Source organism: Ammospiza nelsoni, chromosome 4, assembly GCF_027579445.1.
Source record: "Ammospiza nelsoni isolate bAmmNel1 chromosome 4, bAmmNel1.pri, whole genome shotgun sequence".
Taxonomy (NCBI): Eukaryota; Metazoa; Chordata; class Aves; order Passeriformes; family Passerellidae; genus Ammospiza; species Ammospiza nelsoni.
In genome coordinates, this window is record NC_080636.1 from 18,638,057 (window position 1) to 18,664,171 (window position 26,115).

Consider the following 26,115-nt stretch of genomic DNA (forward strand, 5'->3'; position numbering starts at 1 on the left):
CTGTAAGGAGCAGGGTGGAATTAATGAATGATGATTTATGATTTTTTACATGGAAAAAAGCATTCCTTTATCAGTTCAAACAAAAAAAGAAATTTTAAAAAAAAGCATCTTTAGTTTGTACAACCAGTTGCCCTTTAACTATATGAAAATTTCCTAGTGGATTGTGTTACTTTTTATAAATACTCTTGCGTGTTACGTGAAATGCAAACCTTGTGTTCCTGTGATTAGAAACTCTTCTAGGTCCTTTCCAGGACAAAACACAGAACCATTCCCTGGGAAGAACATCCGAGGACAGCCACTGACAGAATAGTTATACAGCTTCTTCACATGGATTCTCTTCTGAAGAGGTTTTGCCAGGAAAGAACTGCTAACATGGCTGTTCTTAGGAAGCAAAATGGCCATTGCTGGGGAGCTTGGAGCAAATTAGCATGGAATCATAGGATGATTTAGTTTGGAAAAGACCTTTAAAATCTAGTCCAGCCACAAACCTAACACTGCCAAGTCCATCACTAAACCATGTCCCCAAGTGCCACGTCTACAACTCGTGGTGGTCCAAATTACATTGGGCTTGTTTCATTCCCAAATTACAAGACCTGCCTGCAGAAATATGGGCTGGAACTTTGTCAGCCATGTGGCACCAGTACAGCTCAGGCACCCTTGTAAGTATTGTTTTAAGTGCGTGGCACTGGTTGTGGTTCGAATCTCTCAGAGCTGCAAACTTCTCAAGGAGCAGTTATGTCCTTCTTGTTTTATTAGATTTTGCTAGGGAAGTTGCTTGTGCTTTCCTTAGTGCTCAGCTGTCATTTTCCTCTTACTTTGATGAGATTTTTTTGCTATAAAGCTTATCTATTTACTAATTTTTGCAGGAAAGCTATTTTGTAGCAATGGATACACCTCCCCACCAGTGCCTCAGTGTGCACCAGATTGGCTCCTTTCCAACTTTCCCCCCTTGAGCCTGTTTCTTCCCCAAGGACCTGTAAATTAGCAGGGTCACAAAAGATCTGCTCTCATTTGGCATAGTGGTTTCAAGGACCTGCATGGCTTAGAAAAATTAACATTAAAAAAAAAAACCCAACCAAACAAAAAAACCAAAGAAAGCCCAACAAAAACCCGTTCACCAACCAAAAAAAAAAAAAAATAAAATACCACAACAATGACAAAATCACCCCCAAAACTAAAACCCAATGGCATTGGGAAAGAACTTTTGGACTAAAGTAGCCTTTTTCAGATAAGGTCTAGCACTCATGGCATGCATTTTGCTCAAAGCTGTTATCTGTGGCTCCCCCAGGCACAGTCTAAAAATCCATTTCATAGTGTGTAGATGCTGAGAACTTCTTCTCACCATGCAAACTTCCAGACTGCTGTGCTCAGCAAAACACTGGCTGCTTCCTCATCAAGGATTTTGCTTTGCTGGATGTTCTGTACAGCTGCATCCTGAGCTGTTACTCCCTTTTATGACAGACATCAGCAGGCACAAAATGGAAGTGCAAGGTGGAAATGCACACATAAGTAATAGACAGTTGCTCCTTAATGATGCTTTTGGTAGTTTGGTCTCTCTAGATCTGAGACAAGTCAGTGCCAGTAGATGAGATGTTCATGTGTTCCACATAAAAGGGAAACATCTCTAGTGTTTTTCCTTTGGACTTTTCTGCAGTAAGCCACAGTATGTAATGTAAATCTTATTGCTAAATTGGTTTGCAGTTAGCCATATCTGTATTACTGGAGGATAGAAGGTGACTCTGGAATCCTGTAGCCACATCTGAAGCACAGCACCCCAGAGGTGTGAGGCAGGACAGCACTTACCTGTTCCAGGGAAACCACACATTTGAGAAACACCATACTTCTGAAACCATTTATCACTACACTAAAGTACAGTTATATAAGTTATAATCAGACCAAGGACGACTCATGATATCACAGCAATTCCTGTCAGAAAGAGGATGGGACAGAATCCCCTGTGCAAAAAGACAGTAGAGTTTGAGACTGTCTCCCTGCCCCTGGCATTGTTCATATTCCCTGAGCTGTGCAGATGTGTGATTCACATCTGCACAGCTCAGGGAATATGAACAATGCCAGGGGCAGGGAGACAAAGTGTTGCAGGTCTGCAGTTTCCCAAATCTATTTTGGAGATTATTACCACCTTAGAGGAAGATCTCAGCCACATTTCTTTAGTATGCTTATATCCACAAAGATCAGAAACTTTCTAATACTCATTTTTTTCCCAATTTGCACTGACAGTCAGACAGTTTCAGAGGTGATTTTAGAAGGAGGATTAAAGTTTCAACACTGTTCTTAAGCACAGACCAGCCTTTAATACCAGTGAGGCTTGACATGACTATGTGCTTCAAGTCCAATTTTCCTCTGCCTTGCATCATCTCCAGTAATTTAAATGAATGATGTTAAAACATGCATTTAAAAAAAGCCTGTGAACAGATGGGTAAGACTGCCATTTAGCAGTAGTTAAGCAAATGATGAGGTTTTTGGTTTGATCCATCATCATTTAACAAATCACATTCCTAAAGACATCACATTCTTTATACCACAAAAAAATTGCATACAATATTAAATACTTTGTTACCTTTAAAATATTCAGGCATGTGGACCTGCTGTCATATATCAACTTTATTTTTACCAAGCCAAGTTTTCCTATTTCAGGATAGGCTGTCTTTTGAATCTTGTTCCCTTTTTAAACACAAAAATTTAGGAGAAAAACAGTGGGATTGGGGTAATATTTTAAATGGATTTCCCAAGTCAAAGAAAGAAGATAAGTCTCAATGTGAAAAAAAGGTTAAATATTGCCAAAGGCTGAGTTTTATTTACTGTTATGATCTGGTGGTGCTCAAAGGTTTAGTTGGAATTATGCCAATTTATATACCAGCACATTGGTGTTACATTTTTGATTAGAAAATCCAGGTGAGGCTGTGAGTTGACAATTTTCACTGATGTTTATCTGTAATATTCCTTTTGGTACTTTGGAACATTGCATTAAAAGTAATGGGTACATATTTCAGTTACAGCTTAAATGTAAAGCAGTTTTCCATCCCAGGTTCTTTAGATTTAACATAAGCTGTCATAGAGTTCTGTTTCTCCTTCCTGTAGACAACATCAGCAAACAGGACCAAGTATTACGTGTCGTACCGTCGAAATGGCTTCGTTCAGATGAAGCTGCCAAAATATGCATTGCCAAAAGTAAGTGTGCATGCTTTTCTTTCTCTTTTTGCATTTGTCATCTTCTCTTTCTACCTAAACTAGTTTTGTTCTGCTCTTTTTCAAACCTCATTATTCTGAGATCAAAAGTTCTCCTTGTAAGGATTTTTGAATCCTTATTTTTATTTTGAATACCACTTTTATTTTTATTCCTTTAATGTAGTACTTGTAAACCATAGAGGGAAATAATGTGCAACAGTTTATTTGTCATCAGTTACTGCAACAGTTTTTGAGCTTTGCTTCCATGAGGCAGTGCTATACACCCAATGGCAATGGAAAGATAGAGAGCAATTGTTCTGTCAAGAATCAATTACTTTTTAATTCCACATGGTGTTGTCTGGTATAAGCATGAATACTAATAGAAGAGAAATTTGCTACTTGGTGTTTCTCTATTTCATTAAAGAATCCCAGTACTGACTTTGACTGCTCAATGAAATTGCAAGACTTGGTGAGAGGTTCCTTCAGTCTACCATATCTTCCTAATGATAGGGTTTCTGTATTTCCATAGTAAATCAGCAATTAAGCACAGAAATTTAAATATTACTAACTGATGCAGTTGATTGTTTTGTGGTGCACACAGTGTATTTCCTAACTTTGCAATTATAAGGCTTCTGCAGTCCTGAAGAAAAATAACTTGGAAGTTTGAAAGCTCCAGCTGGATAAAACCCTCAGTAACTAGCTCTGACCTTACAGTTCACCCTGCTCCCAGCAAGAGGCTGATCTGGAAGTCTCATGAGGTTCCTGCTTTTAATGTGATTCTCTGTGATTCTGCCACTTACTTAGCAGAGAACTTGTTTTCTTTGCATGCCTTGAATTGTATTAGTTTAATTAATTACCCATCTAAGGATGGACATTAGAGTACAATTTATTTCCTTTTGCTGTTATTGTTATAAAGCAAACATTCTAATATTAGATTTTTTTATCTTAGACTTTTTTTTATGCCAGTAGAAATGGTGATCTGAGGTAATTTTAAATCACTTCATATTACCAGAATCTCAGATCAAATCCTCAGATATTAGTTTGAACAAGAATCTGAAACTTGGATATGTTCCTAGTAACACTACAGAAATATCTATCTATCTATGTCTCTATCTTGTCAAGAAATGTATAGTCAGAGACAGGCATATAGACCAACAGTAACACAAAGTTATTTCTGTGGTTTTCAGGCCTTTCAAGGCAGCCTTTGTGCTATCTTAGGGGAAATTGTAGTCAGGAAAAAAGCAGGAGAATATCCAGGTTTTGAAGGTTAAAATATGCCAAACATGGAAACCTCAAGGGACTGCAGCCCATTGAACCCTGCACTGGGACACAAATAAGCAATTAAGGAGCAAGGCAGGGAAGCAGAGTGTAAACAAGGAGTTTCTGACACATTCATAAAGTGTCAGCCACAATTCCCTGGCATTTCTGTCATATGGAGGCTGGATTGTTTGAAATAGTGCTGCATGCTCAATTCTTTGCCTTGGAAAATATGGCTTTTGTTTATTTTTCTCTGTTTTTGTTTTTTTTTTTTTTCCTTGCTAAGTAGATTACCCCAGGCCTGACTGAATAAATAAATTGGAAGTTAATGGTTTCCTTTTGGATAGAGTCTATAGCTACCTAGGAACAGGTTGACTATGTCATTTTGAAAGGGATGTTTTTTTGCTCTTCCTAGTTCAGACAATACCCAACAAGAGGAATAAAGTAAATATTATCTCTTCAGCATTTTGATAATGCTGCCAGGAGATGTTTCTTTGGTATCTGCACAAAACAGAGTTGAAAATTTCAGGAAGAAAGCCTGGAAGCCAGAAAGACATTTAGAATAATGGTGAATATGAAAGATTTTAACCTTTTCTAAGACATTTTCTTTTAAGTGATTTGGTACCATAAGATTAGAACAGAAATTTTACATACTGAAGTAAATATGAACACAGCTCTAAAATTTTTCACAGTGCTATATTTCAGTGAGAATCATCCAAGTGCAGTAGAATTGGATCATGGAACTTTACAAAGACACAGGATATCAGCAAAGACACTGACACATTAAATGTACATTTAGAACATGTGACTTTGAAGCTGCTTCTTTTATGGTGGTTGAGATAAACAGAATGGAAGAATTTACAAAGGATGTTTTTTAAGATTGATTGAAACCAATAGCTTTTGAAAGATCTGAGTTTCAGAGAGTTTTAAATATTAGATTTTGCTTAACCAGGAGATGAAGCATGACTATAACAGGCTATATTTCATTTTTCATATTTCTTTTTTCTCAAAAGCATGAAATAAAGTGTCCAAAAAATCTCTTTCCAAGTAGTCTTTGTACAGAATTTTTGAGCAGTGATTGTATACAGGGAAGGAAAACTGTATCTAAGTCAGAAGATGCTCTAGACTGGTCAAGGTTGTGTCTAACAACATCAGGAGAGCTGTGCCAAAATGCAACCTCTAGCCTTATGGAACTGGGCTGGATTCTTCAGATGCAATTCTTTTGCTGCATAAATTCCTTTCATGATGATTTTGCATGTAGAGATAGAATAAGTAGTTTCAGACTGAATAGTTAGAAAATGGTTTTGATGTCTCATTTTCCTTTCAATATAAAAAGGTTGGAAATCTGCAAGGAATTTATTCTCTTTTTTAATATTATTTTCATTTGTGCTTTTGTTTGTGTTTGTCCAAATGCATCCCCAAAGAGAAACCTAGAAAATAATGGTGTGTCTTTGGACATATTTACAGTCCTTCTTACTTGTGAATGAGAGGCTGCCAAAAGCAGCTTCCAACCAAGCTTTATCTCTGTTAAGTTTCTGGGCTCCAGCTCCACAGTGCCTCTGAGATCACCTTTTTGTAACACATCATAGCTCTGTGTGTGTACAGACAGCAGAGCCATTGGGGGCCATCAGGGTTCAGATAATTTTTTTAACCTTTCTTCTGTGCTGTTGAGAGATCTTTTTCTTTTTGTAACACTGTGTTTGATACTGACATTGCATGGAATCCCACAGCTGTCTCCTGCATTTGACAAGTGCTGGCTGCTGCCAGGAAAGGTGGAAGCAAAGGCTGGTGAGACCATATCAAAGGTTGTTTGTATGCTCCCCAAAACAGAAGAGGAATTTGCAAACTACTGTTTTCAAACTGTTGTTTTAAAATTGAACTGGTTTTTATACTGTATTCTATTTTATCAAAATTGCTTGTTCTGCGCTGCTAAAACTAGATCAGAAGTTAAGAACTCTTAGGAAGTGAATTCCAAAATGAAGCCAAGAGCAGCAGGACAGCATTTGTGTGTCAGCTTGGCTGGTTAGGCATCCAGGAGTGTCCCAGGGGGATCCAGCAATCCCCCCTGGGCTGTTTTCAGCCTGGGGCAGAGGTTCAGCTGCCGCAGCTGGGAGGGTCAGTCTGCCCAGGGGCACAGGCTAAAGCCCCATCCAGACTGTCAGCACACTTGTATGCACAAGTTCCTGCAGCCCTGATTGCCTGCTCCTTTAGAAGTGCAATTTGAGGAGGGAGAGAGGGAGCAGTACATTGGGTCTGGTCCTTGTTCAGGTATTTGAGTCATGCTCTGATGTGGGTAACAATAAAACTGAGAACTAGCTCATTTCGAGAGTTTAAGCAAAAAACATTGTTAACAAAATTTTTGACCGAACCAAGGAAATTGCTACAAATTAGGGCAATTTTACCATTGCAATTTGGAATAATTTAATTATTCTGAGTCCTATTCCCATCTCTCTTAAATAAATCCCATTGATAATGATCTCCCTTTAAGAACTGATACAAGGCATTGATTGATTCTGCCTTCATTCATGCCTCCTACAAAATCTTAATGATGCAAGAGCTCTATTGTTTGTTATATCCTGCTGCAATTCAGAAAGTTTAGTTCTGAAAATATACGGCATGGGGAAAGCTTCTTTCATCTTTTTCAATCTCTGTATCTATTTTCTATCTTGTGAAATAGGCAATAATGTAAAACTTTTCAGGTAACCAGGATAAATAGAAGTATAGGGTAAGAGCGAACAAAAACAAAAGAAGAAAAAATCCAATTGCCTTAGAAATAGGTTGAAGTCTGTACTTTATTCATGGCAATATGAATCTCCTAGAGATGCCTTTTATCAGATCCATGTATTTTTTTGGTTTGATTATCACCTAGTCACCTCAAAGCACGCCCACCTCTTCCTGGCTTCAGTCTGAATCACTGTTTTAACATAGACTTACTTCTGAACATAGACAACACTGTTTTAGCCATAGACTTATTTCTGAAATTGTCTGTATCATTCAATATTAGATCTATGACAAACCTTAAATGGGTCTATCCATTAACAGCAGAAATGGTAGAAGATTTCTGCAACCATTTTTTGTGATGTTCTCCAAGGATTTGGCTGCCTGATGGTTGGATTGCAAACTACTGAGTCTATGGCAGCTCATTTGCAAGGCTCTTAGTCTCCCAATAATTTTTGTTCTACTTGGGAAGCCCCTTCACCACCTCTGCCACTCACCACCCTGGGAATCTTTGGCTGAGGTTATTCCTCTGTACCAGGCAGAAGAGCAGTTTTTAGTGGCAGCTCCATTCTTCTGTAAGTCCACTGGAATGGCTGTTGAGCAAAGAACAAGAGGGAAGAAAGTACAAATGCAGGTGGTAGTGACATTTGCTGCAGGGGAAATATTCCTTTCCCAGGCAGTGTCACCACGGCAGCCAGTGAACCTGAGCTATAGCAGTTGTCTGACTTGCTGGGTGTACAAATCCATCTGAGGAGGATTCAAGGAACTGTTCTTTTCTTCACTGTGCAACTTATTGATTTCTCTCCATGAACTTTTTTACTCAGCCATGCAAGGAAGATTAGGAGGATTATCTTTGGGATATATGCCATCCAGTTACCTTGACTGTGCTTGAGAGATTACAGGAGTATAGATGTGGTACATCTGGAGGTCAAGACTGAGACTATAGAGCCTTGAGTCCTTACATCTGTTCCACTACTGATACATTTACTCCTCACCATTCTCTGTTTAGTACATTGCTTATTTCATGTTAACATTTTGCTCAACCACAGCATCAAAAGATTGTAAAGGGGCAGAATTTTGGCATCTGACCAAAAATTGTTGGATTTAAACCCCAAGAATTTTGAATGATACTTCCTATGTTATCAGCACATTGTAGACTAAGGAGCACTGACAGGCTGTACCATCTTTGTCATCTTTTGTAGCCTTCTGTCTTCAGGCTGTAATTGTACTTATTTGTGTCATACAGTTTCTTATCACAGTTAGTAATATGGTAGACCATACTGAACATTTCTTGAATATAAAATTCTGTAAAGTATTTGCAGACTTATAGACTGGTTAGTTACTGAATGTAGATGGTGTGTGTCTGTATACAATGAAAAAAACTCATTCCTCTTCCCTTCCTTCTTTAAACCTCTTTCCTTCTTTCCTGCTATCCACAACTGCCCCACATTCATCTCTGTTTAATAGCTTTAGGCTTTTTGGACCAACTTTTGATTGGGTGTTCATTCAGCTTTATGTGATAACAGACTTGACTACCTTAAAAACAGGGAATTAGTTATGGAAACACTGTTGGTCTCTCTGTGTTAGAAGTAAAGAAATAATTTTTAAGCAGTGTTTACAGGAAGAAATATTTGATTGTGTCTGTATACCTGATGGAAGAGTTCTTGGGTGCCTGTGCTCCAGATCATTCAGTTCTTTCAATGCTTTATGTACGCCCTCAGACTCATTGATTTAACTGACCGTGTCTGTTCCATGTGATATGGAGTTTCTTTGAAGTGCTGCTCATCTTTTGGAACAAGTTGGCCTTCTGCAAATGCCTAATTATTTTGGGTATCACTTTGAAACTCTCTTTGTGTTATTTGTTTGTTAATTATGTTCTCTGCTATTGATGCAGTACAAACATGGCAGCTTACAAGTCCCTGAGAGAGCAGGAGTGACATGACCTGTCACTGGATGCCTAACTTAATCATGCCAAATTTTAATATGAAGTCTTTGATCACGATTCATTTAGCATTTTTTGTAGAAAAAGTAATTCTGATTCAACAGATCTCCAGCTGTCCTTAATTCTAATTCCATGGGCTGGTTCACTGCTTTGGACCTATGAGTAGTTTCACAGATTTTTAGTGATAAATATACAGATTTCTGTGCTTAGTGTGGTCTAACATTTCTCAGTGAAGAGGGAAGGATGAAGGAAAAATTGTGACAAAGGAATTTGCAAAATAACGTGCACAAGAAGCACCTTGGTAAACAAAGCAGAGGAATCTCATGGAGGCTTAGAGGTTTAAAAAAAAAAAACCAAAACAACAAGAAGTTTTGGGCAATGCAGCTCGTAGAACCTCAGAACTGTGCAAAAGCTTACAACCTAAGAAGAGATAGAAGAAGAATACTGGTATTTGGGAATTACAGACTATGGCTGATACCAGCTGACATTGGCAAGCTTTGCAAAAACAAAGAGAAAGAGGAAAGTGAAAACAGCGAGAGCACGGATACTTGGGTCAGTAAGAGAAAGAGCAGAGGAGGCACAGCAGACTTGAGAGGGAAAAAGTAAAGTAGTAGAGACAAGAGAAGGGATGCCCATGGAGAAATGAACATACCACAGAGGAAACAGCATGGTTGCTATGGCAAACTGGGGAGAAGGCTCTGCCTTGGGACATCTGGAAGGTCATGGGCTCTCATTTCAGCCTGGAAGTGAAAGAAAACCACAAGATCTTAAATACTGAATGCAGCCTGGAGATAACAAAAATCTGAATAGAGACAATAAGGAATGTTCCAAACTCTGAAGATCTCTAACATCAGTAAAGAAGGTCTTTATAAATTAATTTGAATAAATTGTGTGTGAATAGCATAATTACAGAAAAATGTATGATGGTGATCAGTGGCACTTTGAGTAGTTTGCAGAATGTAGAGAGGGAAAGCAGCAGGTCCAGCAAAAGGCAATTGCCGTAGTCCGAGCGTGAAATCATAAAAGAATAAATGCTTTTCTTGTATGATCTGCTGAGGTTACAGCCTAAGGTTGTAACTGTGTCCATGAATTAGATAAAGCAGTAAAAACGTGCATTCTCTCCATCAAGATTTTTTTTTTCCTCGGACATCCTTTCTGGTTAACTCTTAGGTGACAGACAGTAGGTCCTGCCTAGCAATACTTGCTGATGTCCCCTCTCCATGTGCTTCTCACCTCTTGAGCAGTGGGGGGTACCTGGAATGAAGGAATTTAATCCATCCCCTGTATTTGCCAGTTAATTTCTTCTTTTTAAATTCACCTTTCAGTATAGGAATAGTAGAAGAGTGACATGACCATTTGGCTTTAACTAGATTTTCAGCAGTTTATGTCAACTGGGATTTTGAAAGATAAGTTGAAGAATTGGGCATGAAATTTGCAGTTTTCCTCTTGTTGTTAATTGCTTTTCCCAGAAGATTGTATCAGAAAGCAGGAAATGCTGCACAGGGTTGTTGCCAGGTAGTATAACTGAAGGACTGCTTTGTTTCTTGATGGAAAAGAAATCATTCTGAAAGGAAAATAGCTGTAAGGCTGCACTGGAAATCTAAAAGCATAAATTCTGAAAGGAAGGAACAAAGTTCAAGGCAGTGCAAGGGTAATTTCACTTGCTAAGACCAGGATATGTTAAACTCTTGCCTCAGCAAAGTTGCCAACCAGCAGTCTGAGAGGACAAACATCTTTATTAGCGGCAGCCACTGCCAAGAGGAAACTGAACTCTGATTTGCTGAGTAAACTTTTGCGTCCAACCTCTCTTTCCCTCACATGGCCCCCACAGTCTGCCCAAAATTAATCTCCCTGTCCTTGTGCACTGCACATTTTGGCTCTTTGTGTGTTGTTTCTGGTGGCTCAGCTGCTCCTACCCCAGCCTGGGATGGGAGACCCAGAGCTGAGCCTGTCCCCAGCTCTCACCTCTGCCACCAAGGGCCACCTGAGCAGCCACTGCCACCTCACCAGGGAAAGCATGGAGTGGGACAGCACTGGGGCAGGGAAAGTGCCGTACCTACATTCCCTGGAGGTTTGCATTTCTCTGTGGCACTGTATAAATGTTGTGTTGTAATAATGTAGTCATTAATTTTGCAGAAAGCTTCTGGCTTCATGGAATATTAAGGGTTTTCTAGAGGTTTTCACATTAAAAAAAAATTGTTTCTTTATTCTTTTTGACTCTGCTTTACTTCCATCCTTATTATCAGATAGTCATGGGAACTTTCCATGTAGTATAATGTGGGCTACCAATCCTCATGTTGCCCCTGTTCTAGGCAGGAAATGAAACATTCTATACATGAAAGAGACTTTTAAAACAACCTGTTCTGATCAATTGCTGTGTTTTCCTGGCATTTCTGGCAGACTCTCTGCTTTGGAGTAATTTTTCAGTACCCCCCCCCCCAAAAAAAAAAAAAAGGAAAAAGAGAACTATTCCTGGGATGCTAAACAAAAATCTACTTTACTACGAAGTTCAAATGAGAGTCTTTGGAAACAGCATTGAGCTGTCATTGATAGGAAACTTCACTTAGATTCCTTTGTGTTGAGATGTGTCACATATGCAAAAATACTTTAAATTTAGCTAAACTATTAGTATTTAATAACCCTCCTCTGTTCATATTAAAAATCTTTCCTTTGCATTATTTTACTTCTATACATGTCTTTTTTTTTAATCTAAGTGTCTCAGTCACTGTGCATATTGCCTACAGTGTGACTGCCGTGCTTTGCTGAGTACTCAGTGTTCCTCTGTTACTCACTCTTTCTTCAGTCTTAACTGGATTCTTATGAAGCTGGTTTGATTCCTTGAGTTCTACAAAGTTGTTTTCTTTTTTTTTTTTTTTTAATTTTTAATCCAATTAATTCTAAATTCATATTGTATTGACATTCTGGTAACTTTATTTAATATTCACTCCATTGCCTTAGTACTTTTCCAGTAATAAGGTGACCAGAACTGAATGCAATATCCCAGTTAAGTTCCAAGGTCATGAAGAGTTTATAAGCTTCCAGTCTCTGTCATTTCTGATGTCATTTCTTACATAGCCCCATCTTCTGCCTTTTTGCTCCCAAACCATGTTGCCAACTCACATCCCTTTGTTCTCCTTCCTAAGCTTAGTTCAATGTTGCTACTTCCTGATTTATTTCTTCTGTTTGATATTAGTGTTCAATTATTTTCCCCAGCTGTGCATTTTTTTTTTGTCTGAGACATTTGGAGTGAAGAAGCTGGGAAAACTGAAAGCAAGACGTAGCAATATCCATGCCTGAAATTCTTGAGAAATGAATGCAGAATATTGACTCTCCTGTTATTACTGTTGAATATTTAAGTGGTTGTGTAGACATAGATAGACAAATTAATGTAATCTATTACAATGCACATGAGCTGTGTGCATGATAAGTACTATATCCCATGTGAACTGCTGTAAAATGGATCTGATCCTCTTTGTGATATGCTATTTTTTTACCTGATTTTCATTTCTCTATTACTTGAAGATTATTTTTTTAGATTACCTTGTTTCATTCTTCCATTGACTCCTATCCAGATTTTAGAAAGTCAGTCACTTGGGTTTTATTTTCCTTTCCCTATTTTTCCTTTCAAGAAATCATTTCCTGCTGAAGTCAAAGCAGAGTACAGATATTGCACATTCATGATTTTTTTCTTCACTAAGGCAGTTTGCACTGCAGTCAGAAGGCAGTGAGGAACCACTTTGGAGCACTGGGATAGGCATGCTGATTAGTATTATTTTGGAGGGTATTGTTTTTAAACATTCAGATGTATTAAACACTCCTGACCAACTCACAGTTTGTACAATAGAAATTCTGTAAAAAATTAGTCATTATGCATCTTATTTTCCTACAGGACTTACAGATAATCAGCACAGATGAAAACCAGGTGTTTGTGGCTGTACAGGAGTGGTACCAGACAGACACATACAACCTGTACCAGTCTGACCCACAAGGTGTTTACTACTCCATCCTGCTGGAGAATGTCCGGAGCACGAAGCAGCCAGAAGAGAATGTCCTGATAGATATTCTGGAGGTAGGTCTTATATTTCCCATTATGTGTAGTCTGTGGGGAGGATTTTTTTTTAATTATGAATATAATTAATTTTAAGTAATGTATTTTCACAGTTATATTTAAATAGAAATTCTAGGATTTCTGTCTTATTTGTAGCACATTGTTACTACTTATATATTTCCCTCTTGACCTACTAATGTGTTGTGTACTCTAACTAGATTCTTGGGATGGGTTTCTATGGATGTGCAAATCCAAAACTAAGTTCTCTTTAAGATATTGAAAAGTGAATCTGGCAGCACAATTTATTCTTGAAGTAAGAAGTTATGCAGCTGTCTATGTACAGCTTTTTTCTTCTATGTGAGTCACTGGTGCTTTTCCTGGCTTAAGAGCTGGACATCTTTTAGCCAGTAGGGTTTTAAGTAGTAATCCTGCAAGCCTTGTGCTAGGTTGTGTGAGCTCTGAAAGGCTAAGAGCCAACAAAATTAGATATTGGACAGCAAATTCACTTGCTTTCAGTACATGTTGTGCCAACAGCATTTTCTATGAGACCAACTCGGCAGTGAACAAATCTATCTTGTATTTTAACATCAGTGCACTTGGCAAAATAAAAGACTATAGTGTTTTGGAAGAGTATCAGAGGCTGTTATCAATTCCATTCCTGTTTAGGGAATGGAATTTCAGTGTAATGAATTTCAATGTAACATTTGCTCTAGTTTTGTTCTTTCTGGCCATTATCAGAGCATTAAACTGGTCTGACACAGTTTGTCCCATTACGCGTAATTTGCCTGGTGTTAATTTAAAAAAAAACAAAAACAAAACTTTAAAGGTGCACCAGACTTCTTTGGCAAAGGTTTGTAGTAATTCTGGATACAAGGCACACACTGACAGAACTGTTAAATGGCTGTAATTAGACTCTTCTTGGAGGGGGAAAATGATAGTGTTTTCTTCCTCCTTATCTCCTCCATCTTTCTTTAGCTTTTTCTTTCTAAATGGCTGTGGTAAAACAAAATAGTCTCTCATTACTAGTGATTATTTTCTAGACTCAACCTTTTTAGAAATGAGGCTTCCTAATGAGTGAAGCTACACATTGTGTGTAGCCACGTTCCCACAGGGTGATTTATCGATAGCATTAATTTGCAGCATTTTACTCTTGGGCACCCCAGTGACCAAGCAAAGCTAAAAAGCAGTCAGGTGCAATCTCTGCTCCTTGCATCACCTGTAGCATGTAATTTCAGATAAGTTGTACAGAGATGCTATCCTTTTGTCTACAAGAATTATTAACTTAATTCAGTTACACTGATTGTTTAATAATTTCCCAATGTTGCTGAGGGCATATTAGATAATGCAATTGTAGTTTATTGTGTGCTGGATCAATTTGTAGGGTTACATTAAAAAGGAAATGTACACATGATAAGGACAATACACGTGGAGCCATACAATTCAATTCTTTTAAGCTATTTTTGAAATTGAGTTGCTTTATAGGAGAGCACTGATGGCTGCTAGATAGCTTGCATGATAAATAATTAGTGCTCATCTTGTTTACTAGAATGGGATCAAGTGCTCATAATGTGTGGGTTGTTTACTCAGTATAAAATTGCTAATAAATAAAACACATATTGCAGCCCTTGAGGGTGGGTTTTTCTAAATCAAATCTCGGTTTTCTCTTTTGAGCATTTTAATGCAAGTATCCCATCTTGGGAAGGGGAACCTTCAGTGCAGAACAGAGACAGTCCTCAGTGGTGGAAAATTTCTCTTTCTGCCAGTATGTAATTCTCCTTAAAATTTGTGCTGTTCATCTTTGTTATCTTCTGACTGCACATAATCTTTTACTTGAACATATACCATAAAATTTTTAATAGGTATCTGCCTGTCTGTATTAATTTTCTTTTCTATGCTTTATCTTTTTTTGCACCATATTTCTTCTCATGTTGCGCACCTAAAAGGGAATAATTTACAAATACTTGTTTAAAGAAGAGAAGAAAAAAAAATTAAACCCTAAATGACTGTCCAAAAGGAGCATGCCTCTGAATTATGTGACTGTATTCAAGGAGCATGTCCTTGAAATTGTGTCAAGTGCTGCCAGTGTGAAGGATTCACAAATTTGACATAAATATATTTGCAGAATGGGCATACTAATGCAATACCTCTGCATTGGTTCCTGCTGTGACTCCTTATGTAGATAAGAGCTACATGAGTTGCAGTACACTTTCTTCATGCCTTTTTTCCCCAAACAAATTGTATATATTTAAATTTTAGTCACAAACATATATGATATAGCAGTAATTTCCACATTTCAGTAACTGCTGCTAATAAACACTGTGGGACATCTGAACTGTGCTTCTTGCTACCAACTAAACTAAATATTGTTGAGATGAAATATCAGAAATGTAACAAGGAGCAATTAATAAGTCACAGCAGAAAGTCTCAGGAAATAATTTTATAAGGTACAAAGCGCTTTTCTAAGAGTACTGGGGAACAACTATCCCCTGAACTGTAAACAAAATGGGTACTCTGAGAACTAAGCTCAAAGTTCAAAAAAATCAGCAGAAAGCTGCTTTGAATTTCCTCGCGTTCGGCTGTCTTGAGTGGTTCCTGGACTGTTCATCAGAGTAACTGAGCACTGCACAATGTTAAAATGTCTTCTTTTCCATAGCAACTTACTGTTAATGTGAATCTTTTCCTTTCTTGATAGAAAGATACTTATCTTGCAATTTTAGATTAGGGAACTAAGTCAAGGAGTAGAATGTACAGAGGAATTTGAGTGCCTTGGCATCACAGTCTAATCCATGAGATAGATTAGACACACTTCATTTCCAGTATTTACAGAGTCGGGTGTGTATTTGTATAGGCCATAGGACAAATGAAATGGAAAATGCTACAGCAGGGGTGGGATGTGGTAAAGATGCCATTTTTTACACACCACAATTTTGTGTTAGTTATTGGGTTTTAGATTAATGCACCACTCTGAACATGATATTTCTGAACTTGCTCTGAAGATAGATGCCTGAAACCTATTTATTATTTCAAGCAGGGTTTATGCCTTTCATTCAAAGTGCAACTGCTGTGAAGTGCTGGTTGGCTTTTATCTTTTAAAGCAGCAGTGAGAGAAGTTAACTGAGACACTGGAAGAAATGTTTTCATAACCTTTCAATGTTTGATAGATTCAAACACTTGTGTACCATATTCTTGAGAGGAGAAGTTACCCTAGAGCTTGGTTAGATTAGACATGGGAGTTACAATGGAGAAAATTTTAGCCTGACTCCTATTTGATGATTATATGGAATTATTAAATATTCATTAAACAAGTGGGTGGGAAAGGGAAAGAGAGGAGAAACAAAAATAATCATGATGCAGCACTGGTGTTGCCATCCACAAATGAAGAGGGAAACCTCAGTTGCAGTCTCTGATGTAATTATTGTTTAAATATTTAATATTGTGTTCCCTGGAAGGAAGACATGCACAGAAATTTTACCCCAAGTCTGCCTTCCCACGTAAATATTTAAACTGCCAGGCTTTTCAAGGCTGAGCTGTCTCTTGAAGGTAGACTATGTAAAAAATCCTCAGCAAGATTAAAATGCTTTCAAAGTAAAGAAAGCAGGTTCATAATTTCTTATCCTCCTTTCCTTTTCTCACCTGCACTGCAAATAGTTGACTTTTATGGTATGTTTGACTTGGAGGTGATTCTGAACTTTCAGCATCCTGGATAGGTAACCCAATCACATATGCATAGGATTTAAGGAAGAAGGAGCTTGTGAGGGAGGAGAGTATTTGAATGTTTATACAAATTTTTTTTATATAAACTTATATATATTTCCAAGTTTTAGGCTGTTACCATAACCAGCAGAACATTCACATTCCCTGTAGGTTTGGATCAGTTCCTTCCTGTATTTATAAACAGTGAGTATCCAATCTGTAGCCTGCTAGTAGGGATGCCTGCTTTTCACCTTCAATGCAGACTTCTGCTAAATGAATGTTAAATGGAGTTAAGACCTGGCAGTTGGAAAAAGAAAGGAACAGTAAATATTTCAAATGAAAAAGAAAAGTTCAGAAGTGCAGCATGTTATCAGGAGGCAAATATTCCTGATCATTCAAAGAGCTATCTGTCTTGTGCATTTATTTGTAATGAATGGTTCAGTTTTGTTAAGAGTCAGCACCCAAGGAGATAAGCAAACTGTACTGTGCTGGAAATGTGTATCAGTTTATATATGTTGTCCAGAATTTTCCAAAAATTCAGGAAGTCTTATAAATAGTGGCAAGGGAACCAAGAGCACTCTTAAGGAAACCTTCACTTTTAATAGAAGACCTTATTTTGTGCCCATGGGTGGAATATACATTAATATGTTAATAATTTAAATGTTAGGGCTAGAACTAAACATATTAAGTTATAATTACTGTCAGGCTGCTTCTAAAATTATACCCATTAACTTTGACACTTTGACTTGTAGTAATTTTCTAATACAGGTTGTTTTGAAATAAAATAACAGGCCAAGAGAAGAGGGTCATTTTTTGTTATTATTTTTTTCTCCAGAGGTTAAACTGGTGAAGGGTGGAGTGTGGAAGCATTTCAGATGCTTGAGAGGGTGATTCAGCCCTCAGTGTGTCTTCCTCAGATGAACTGCCTGTATTTATTTCCTGCAAAGGACAACAGTGCTTCCCAAATCAGTGTTATTTTAAAGGATATGATTCTGTGTTGTGTTATTGTAATGTATTTGTGTGATATGGGCACAGAAATTCACGTTAAAAGTTAGATGGTTGTTAAAAATTGCTTTCATCATTTGTAGAACAGCATTTTAAAGATGTCCATATTTAAAGAAAATGGGGAAATTTTATTGGTGAGACCATGCTACCATAATTTTTATATTTTGCTATATAAATTAATGTGTTTTGCTATATTAAACATGTATTTTAATTAGCCTTCTGACATGGAGAGAACTGCATATGCTTTTTAAATACATTTAGAAATAAAAATCAGTTTGTAATTGTCATTGCATTCCCCCTTTCTCCCTTTCCTCTTATATTTTTGCCTTCCTCATATTTTTTTAAGGTATCATCCACTTTCAGTTTCCAGGAAAAACTACCTGAGATACACAGTTCAGAGCCACAAAAGAGCAGCTAATCAGGGATAATCCTTGTTGAAAAAAACGTGTATGTGCTGGATGTTAGCTTTTCTTCTCTATGCTTCAGGTCAGAGGTGTAAAAGGAGTCTTTTTGGCCAACCAGAAAATTGATGGGAAAGTTACAACCCTGATAACCTACAACAAAGGCCGTGACTGGGATTTTCTAAACCCTCCAGACATCGATATGAACGGCAAACCCACCAACTGCAAACCTGTAAGTGGCTCTTTTTGGAGTATCCTCCCTCTAAAGTCTGCAAGAATTACCTGCATGGTAGGGTGTGCAGTAGTTCCAACAGCTCAAGAGCTTTGTGCTGAGTTTAGCAGCCAAACTAGCAGGGAAATGGGCTTGCATTGTATGAGCTGTGGTTCCATAGGCTCTTAGTTCAGTCATCATGTAGAGTGAGGAATCATGGCTTTCTAGTGCACTGCATTTCATATTTGAGATCACTTTGACACAAAGAGGGCACATTTCTTGTGTGTCAACCATACAACCCAGTTCAGAATAATCATGGCAGTCATTTGTGACTGGATATATGGGGCACATCATGACTCAAACACAGATTACCAATAATTTTTCTCTTTCCATCTCTTCATATTTTTGTTTCATAATAAACCAAGGTAACCTTTGGTTCCCTGTTAAAGGGAGCTCCTGACAGTTCCTTGAAAATGAATACCATGGTAACTTGCATAAAATATCCCTTTCTTTTTGTAAGATATTATTTCTGTTTGTTTAGATGTCCCAAGTGCCCATAGTATTTTATTATTTGCAAGGCTTTACTGATTTTTTCCCACTGACTTTCTGCTCCTGGGGAGTCAAAGCTCTGCATTGGTGGGCAAAATAAGTGTTGTAGTCCTGCCACTGCCAGAGCTTTACTCCCTCTCCCCATGGCAGAAGTGGAGGGCTGGAGCTGCTGGCTCCCTTTTGGAGCGTTCAAGGCTGTGCTGCAGGGCTCCAGCCTGTGGGGTCTGGTGCAGATCAGTCTGAGATGAGTGGGACAATGGCAGTGGCAGCAGCTCCCAGGCTGAGCTGGCCCCTGGTAAAGCTCCTGGTCACATTGCTGTGAACAATTTGACCTTTGAGTGCACTGCACAAAGGGCAAGAAGCAGTAAGTTGCTTAGCAAGGAGACATGATGTGTCCTAAAGTCATTATGCTATTTTTCATACCACTTTTTTACTAAAAAAGGCATTTCAGCCCAAACAGTTGTTTTTAATAATAACTTTACTATTTACCTGGGACCAACAGACATGCAATACTTGTTGCAGTTAGTTAAAATTTTTAAGCAATTATTATGTCAGAAGGAGGTTTGTATAATAATGCTGACTTCATTGAGTTTGGAAATATTTTTTTGAGACAGTGACACACTATGCAGACATCACCAGAGACTCTTGATATAAAGTGAAGACTGATACTTCAGACTGGAATTTGGCTCCATGGGAAGCAGCCATTCTTTTTCTTTATGAAGACATACATTGCTGAAGCTGCTCCCTGTCTGGGCTTTCATTTATTCTAGGAGCATCATTGGTAGCAGTGATTTTTAAAACCTGTTCTCTGCTTCTTCCCCCACAAGCCTGATTGTCACCTCCACCTGCATCTGCGGTGGGCAGACAACCCCTATGTGTCAGGCACAGTGCACACCAAGGACACTGCACCAGGGCTCATCATGGGGGCAGGTAAGTCCATGGCATTGCTTTTGAACACCTGAAATCTGGCAGGGATTCTTTGTAGAGCTAGTCTTTGGATTTGTAAGAATACCATGCTAAAAACATTGCCAAAATAAGGCTTTCCTGCAGAATAATCCTTTATGGAATCTTTGGATGAAGAAATTCTATATATAAGTTAATGGAAGGTCCAGAGTTGTGTCTTCTCAGACACAGATCTATATCAGATCTTAATCAGTCACCTGGGTCTATCATGCTCTGCTGTGATGTGCAGTACCACCTTCCTCATTCATGTGGAGGTGTGGTGGTGGCTGAAGGACATGTCCTGCATTCTTTTTCTCTGGAAGTGATGTGCAGTCCCTTCAGCATCATGAATAACCCAGAAAAACAGTGGTCAATCCTTTGTTCTTTAAGCCTGGATAATTTGTCTAGCAATTTTTATTAATTCCTTTCTTCCTAAAGAGAGAGGAATTGAAAGAGGCTGTGTTGGGAACAATGCTGGTTGTGGCTTCTCCATTATAACTTACATATGGAGTTATGTCAGTGTGAAGTGGAATTTAATAAAGGAAATTCCATTGCCGTGTTGAGCACTCATCAAGAAAAATATTCACATAACTCAGTTTTGCTTTGTATCTTTGTAATCCATCTATTCATTTTATTTAACCTTCTGTTTATTAGTTTCAAAATTGTCTAAATGTTAACAATACTGAGAGCATTTTAAACTTGTATTATTTTATTCTTATATTATGGATAATGTTTAGGTGAAATGCACACATGTAGGCTTCTCTTTTCATAAAAATGCATCTGTTTTTAATGAATAATGGCTTCTACTTTATCTTACATTAGTCTCTGACACACAGCTTACTAAGTTGAAAGTTTCCTAAGAATGTCAAGGTGAGAATATTTGGTGCTTAAAGAGAACGACAGCTGCCAGTACTGGTAATTTTTAATATAACTGAAGACTTCAAGTTTTTCTGTAATGAAAAGGGAGTTCATAGTATTTTACTGGAGACAGATATACCTGGTGAAATGCTGCTATGTTTTTATTGGAACAAATGAGACTAAGAATTTGTGCAATGCCCTCGTAGATAGATTCCTAATATGTGTTCAGGTCAAACTTCATGAATTCAAATGTTTAAAAAAATATCTTCCATTTCAAATATCTTCTTTTTTCACTAAAGCACTCAAAATGTAGATTCTTAGTTTTAGCCTTATCTTATCATGCTTAAATGCCTTCCATTAGCAAATTAATCAGGGAGATTTAATTAGTCCATTATTCTATTTCATTTTTCTTTCTGTTTGCACTGTAATCTGATGTGTTGAACTGATATTTGTTGAGATGTTGGGTTGTGTTCTTTGTTTGGAGTTTGTAGATGTTTTTTAAATGTGCTGTTTTCTGAGATCACATTAGGGAGGGCAGGTTGTAGAAGAGCATTTTGCCCTCAATTCCTTTCTAGAATGGGGTGACATTTATCACTGTGACATTGTCTTACTCTGCCAGGTAGAGAACTTGTCAACAACTTTCCTCAACATGATCAGGAGGGAGTGATTTTGATAACATTCTGATGTCACGAAGAAATGAACTAATATGTTAAATTTGACTTGCCTGTGGAGCAACCAGTAATGTAATGGGAATGGTAGAAGGCACCCTTGCTCAGTTGCAAGCCACCTTGCTGTTGGCTACCTACCCCCTGAGCGAGGTGGTGGGAAAGTGGGAAAAATTTGAGTCCAAGAGAGTGCAGTGTGTCCTTTTTCTGGTAGAAGAAAAACTTCTGTAGCTGAAAACAGAGCAAAGGGATCTATTTTGGAGCCTTAAAAAATACTACAGAGCAACTGCATCCCCTTGCCAAAAGATGACCTGAATCAACTCTGATTTTGACTTGCATTTACATTTTTTGAATGCCCAGGTCATCTGGATTCAGTGCATGTGTTCAGTCTTATCTGGCAAACTTGATACCCTTGTAAACTTACACTTCTTATCAGAAATTCTTTACATAGAGTGAGCCTGAATTTCCTTTGGCCTGATCCTTGAAACTGATAATCCTATATGTTGATTCAGAATCCTGAATCAACATAAGTATTAGGTTCTTAGTAGATCCAGGAATCAGATTATTTGGGCCACATCACACACTATTGGAATTTTACTGTTAGATTTAGGGAGATCACATCTTCTGGAAATGACTGAAGGAGATAAAATCTGTGAATGTCAGTTGATCACAGCATGTCTAGGAGTCATCAGTGCCTTGTGCTGTAAAAAGCAAAATTATTCTTGGTGTGAAATAGGTAAATAATTGCCAGCAGAGAGAGGGAATTATTAATACTCTGGCAAAATACTGTACAGTGACATTATTAATACGACTGTGTACAATTCTGATAATCAATTTTCAGGACCAGTGAGCAGGTGCTAAGAAGATCTCTTTGGCAGTTGATGGAAATAGAGAATATTTACAAGAAAACCCCCATTAGCTGAAAAACTAAAGGACACTAAAGAATATGATTTTTTTTTCCTGGCAGGGGAACCACAGGGTAGAAACAAACAAGTGATGCAGACAAGTGGATAAGAACTGGAAATATGGTTCCTAAGCATAAGAACCCTATCAATCAAAAACAAAAAAAAAAATCTCTTTAAAAAGTGGATTTTGGCTTCTTTCTGGGAAGCTTATACAACACAGCTGCTTTTGGTAATGGAAAAGCTATTCAGTGACTTAAGTAAAGTTTTGATATGGAAAATGCTGGAAAAATCAGAGATCAGAGACTACTGAATATTGTTTTAATTTTTAAAAAGGGAATAATTAACTGGTGAACTGCATTTACCACCTAGAAAATTGGGAAAATTTAACCTCTTTAATAAAATGATAACATTGCATCCTTTTAAACTCATGTTTACAAATAGAAACCCCACTCTGTTAAACTTGCATAAATAGTTCTCAGGAACTCATATTTTTAACTTCTGTCTATATAAAAATTGTTCAGACAGAATATTAAATTTTGTAGCTCCATACAAGAGTGGTATTTTAAATAACTGCTTTGCTCCCTTTAAGAAATGCAATAGGACTTTGCATTTACATTTGATTTTTGTGCATTTTAATCTTGGCAACGACTTCTATTTCTCACAGCATCAGCTATGAAATGTGTGTCAATTGATGTGTAAATTTTTACTATAAACTTGCTGAGGACTTTTCTATGAAAAATGTTTAGAGTAGTGTAGCTTTTTCAGGTGCTAGTTTACAATAATTGCCTGCTTAGCTTCCAATCCAGATGGTAAATCAAGCAAGCAGTAAATTCTGCACATTCACACAAATTGAGGAAGTACTGGAGAAGTTCTGTTTACTTTTTCTCATATCAGGGCCAAATATAATTGCATACATTGTGGTGAATTTCTATCATTTTTCACAGAGGTAGCACACTAGGATGCCTCTATCAAAAAAGGATAAGGGAACAGGGAGATGATTGAGCATTTTCCAGTACATTTTGGAGTGAACATCCTAAAATTCCTTTAAATTTTTGTCACATTCCTCAATTCTGATTCCCCACTCCCTCATCTGAACACATCTTCAGCTTGCCAGGCAAAACTGTGTGTCTGGGAGATTTAAATACAAATTGATTGTATGTTTGTTCTATACTGTGACTACAAGATTGCAAACCATGAAATTTTAACTTATTGTGCATGGCCCAAGGGATGTTACAACTGTATTAATTACCAGTAATCCAGGCAAGGCACGTCTCTCTTTTTGGAGTAGGTGTCTGCCTGTATGCTCAATTTAAAGGATTGGAAAAGATTTTCCATATTAGAAGGATTATCTAAGCATTGCATATGGGGATTATTTCTTCTTACTGTAAACATGTTCAAAGTCACATATAAAAATATGGGTAAACACAGTGATAACTAGCACTTGAAACATGTAAATTGATGGTAAATTTTAAGTGAAGTAATCTTCCATATTTTTTGTGATCCAGTAAGAATCTGCAAAAATTTCCCTCTTGAGATCTATATTGAGAGCTGTGTTTCTCACAGCTGTACCCCTTTCCAGAGAGCTTTGCTGGCCACCAGACATCACTGAAAAACATTGATTTCTTTTACATCCCTGTGCTACCAGCTGCTAAACTGTCATGTGCAGAGGTACAGAAAGCTTAGAAAAAAGCTATGTTGAACAGTTGTTAGTGCCTCTGTATTCTAGTTTTTGGTACTGCCACCCTGCTAGGATGGAACACATGATTTTATGCAGTTACTTAAAATCAGCCTTTACTCAGACAGTGAAAAAGCAAAAGATTTCATGTATCGCAAAACACATTTTGGAAAGGTTTCTAAGAATGAAAGTAACAGAAGTGGAAAAATTACTGTTCTTAATCAAAAACTGGAAAAGGCAGGCCAAAATATTTCCTTTTGCTTCCTGAATAGAAGCAGTGTCAGAACATAACAGCAGAGCAAAACTGACTCAGGCTGAGTCCATCTAGCAGAGTGTTATGGCTGTGTTGGCAAAAGCCTTTGGGAGAGTGTTTAAGGACAATTCAGGTGTGTATCGTCCCCCAGGCATTGGAGAAGACACACAAATGAGTAATTTAGTCACAAAAAGAATACAAAATATTGTAAGACAAATTTGAAAAGTTTCTGTATTACAAACAAAACTTGCTGAAACTGGATGGTAAACACTCTGTATTGTGTCAGAGGAGTTTTCAGGGCACTCAGATCAGAAGTCCTATGAGAATGGTACCATTTGTAGCTGTGGCTAGTAAAACCTTTTCATGGTTTAAGTCCAGCCAGCAACTAAGCATCACACAGCTCTTTGCTCACTTCCCCAGCAGGAGGATGGGGGGAAGGGAATTGGGAGTGAGGGAACTCATGGATTGAGATAAGAGCAGCTTAAATAACTTGAAATAAATAAAAATAATAAATTGAAATTAAAAGAAAAATGAGAGAGAAATGAAATCCAAGAAAAGGAAGTGATGTAAGTGAGAACAGTTGCCTACCTCCAAACACCTGGTGCCCAGCCTGTCCCTGAGCAATGCCCCTGCACGAGCCTCTCCCCCAGTTTATTGCTGAACATGCTGACACATGGCCTGGAATATTCCCAGGTCAGCTGGGCTTATTTATCCTGGCTGTGCCAATTTCCAATTCCTTGGTCACCCTCTGCTTCCTCACTGCTGGAGTCGGGTGAGGAGCAGAAAAGGCTTTGACTCTGTGTAAGCAGTGCAGGACTGAAAACATCTTTGTATTGTCACCAACACCTTCTCAGTACAGGTCCAAAACACAGCTCTGTACCAAGTGCTGTGAAGGAAATTCACTCTACCACAGCCCAAAACAGCCCATGCCTGCAGCTGAGTCCCCATTCCAGTTGCAGTTACTTTTTCAGTATGAACCTGAGTTGCCTTCAGTGTATGAGATTACATTTGCACGTTTCCCCAGATGGATTTTGACACAGACAAACTAACACAGACCCACCAACATGATAGAAAAGTTTATTTGCTGTAGTGGCACACCTGAGGGGTTACTGCAGATATTTACAACTGTAATAAGAAACACAAATTTTGGTGTGGCCCACCAGGCAAAGTAGCTCACTGATATTTGGGGGGTGTGGTACAATCCAAACACTTCAGGGCATGGTGGGAATTGTACTCAAACATTGTTGGCTTCCAGTCTTGGGCTGGGCATAATTGTTTCTCATCTTCTCCTGTCCCTTGGTCACAACAATAACAGTTGTGCTCACATGTTATTGGGTGCCACACTTACCACAAATATATTTTATGAATCTCATCAGATATGTCATGGAAAGGTTCAGAATTTCTCAGTTCTACTTTGACTGCTGCTGTGGCTTTGTAGTTATTTGTTTGCAGTGTTATTAATGTCAGGATTTTTTAGCATTTCATTTGATGTGAATTGGAGCTGTTGTAAAGCTGTTTATGGGGTGCCATTACATGCACTGTGTTAAGTTAGCTGGTTTATCCAGTAACACAACATTCTACAAGGTAGCTAGAGCTTAAAATTATGCACTTTATTTTAAATCTCAAAAAGAACAAAATGTTCCAAATCTTTGAAGTTATTTTTTATTAGCATATTGAAAAATAAAGTTAAAACAATGTAACTTTTTAAATAGAGAAAACTCATAACTCTTTTGTCACACATGTTAAATAGAAAGGTTTGCTAATAAAAGTGGGGGGAGTTCTCTTGGATCTTTGAAGGACTTAGTTT

General features: G+C 37.8%; 1 protein-coding gene across 1 annotated transcript in view; it reads left to right on the forward strand.

The window, feature by feature from the left end:
• SORCS2 (sortilin related VPS10 domain containing receptor 2) overlaps positions 1-26,115 on the forward strand; it is a 536,229-nt gene that overhangs the window by 444,078 nt on the left and 66,036 nt on the right. The window contains exons 9-12 of the mRNA XM_059470167.1: positions 3,100-3,189; positions 12,993-13,172; positions 18,336-18,482; positions 19,838-19,940. Of these exons, the coding sequence (XP_059326150.1) occupies positions 3,100-3,189; positions 12,993-13,172; positions 18,336-18,482; positions 19,838-19,940 (520 nt within the window). The remainder of the gene's footprint in view (positions 1-3,099; positions 3,190-12,992; positions 13,173-18,335; positions 18,483-19,837; positions 19,941-26,115) is intronic.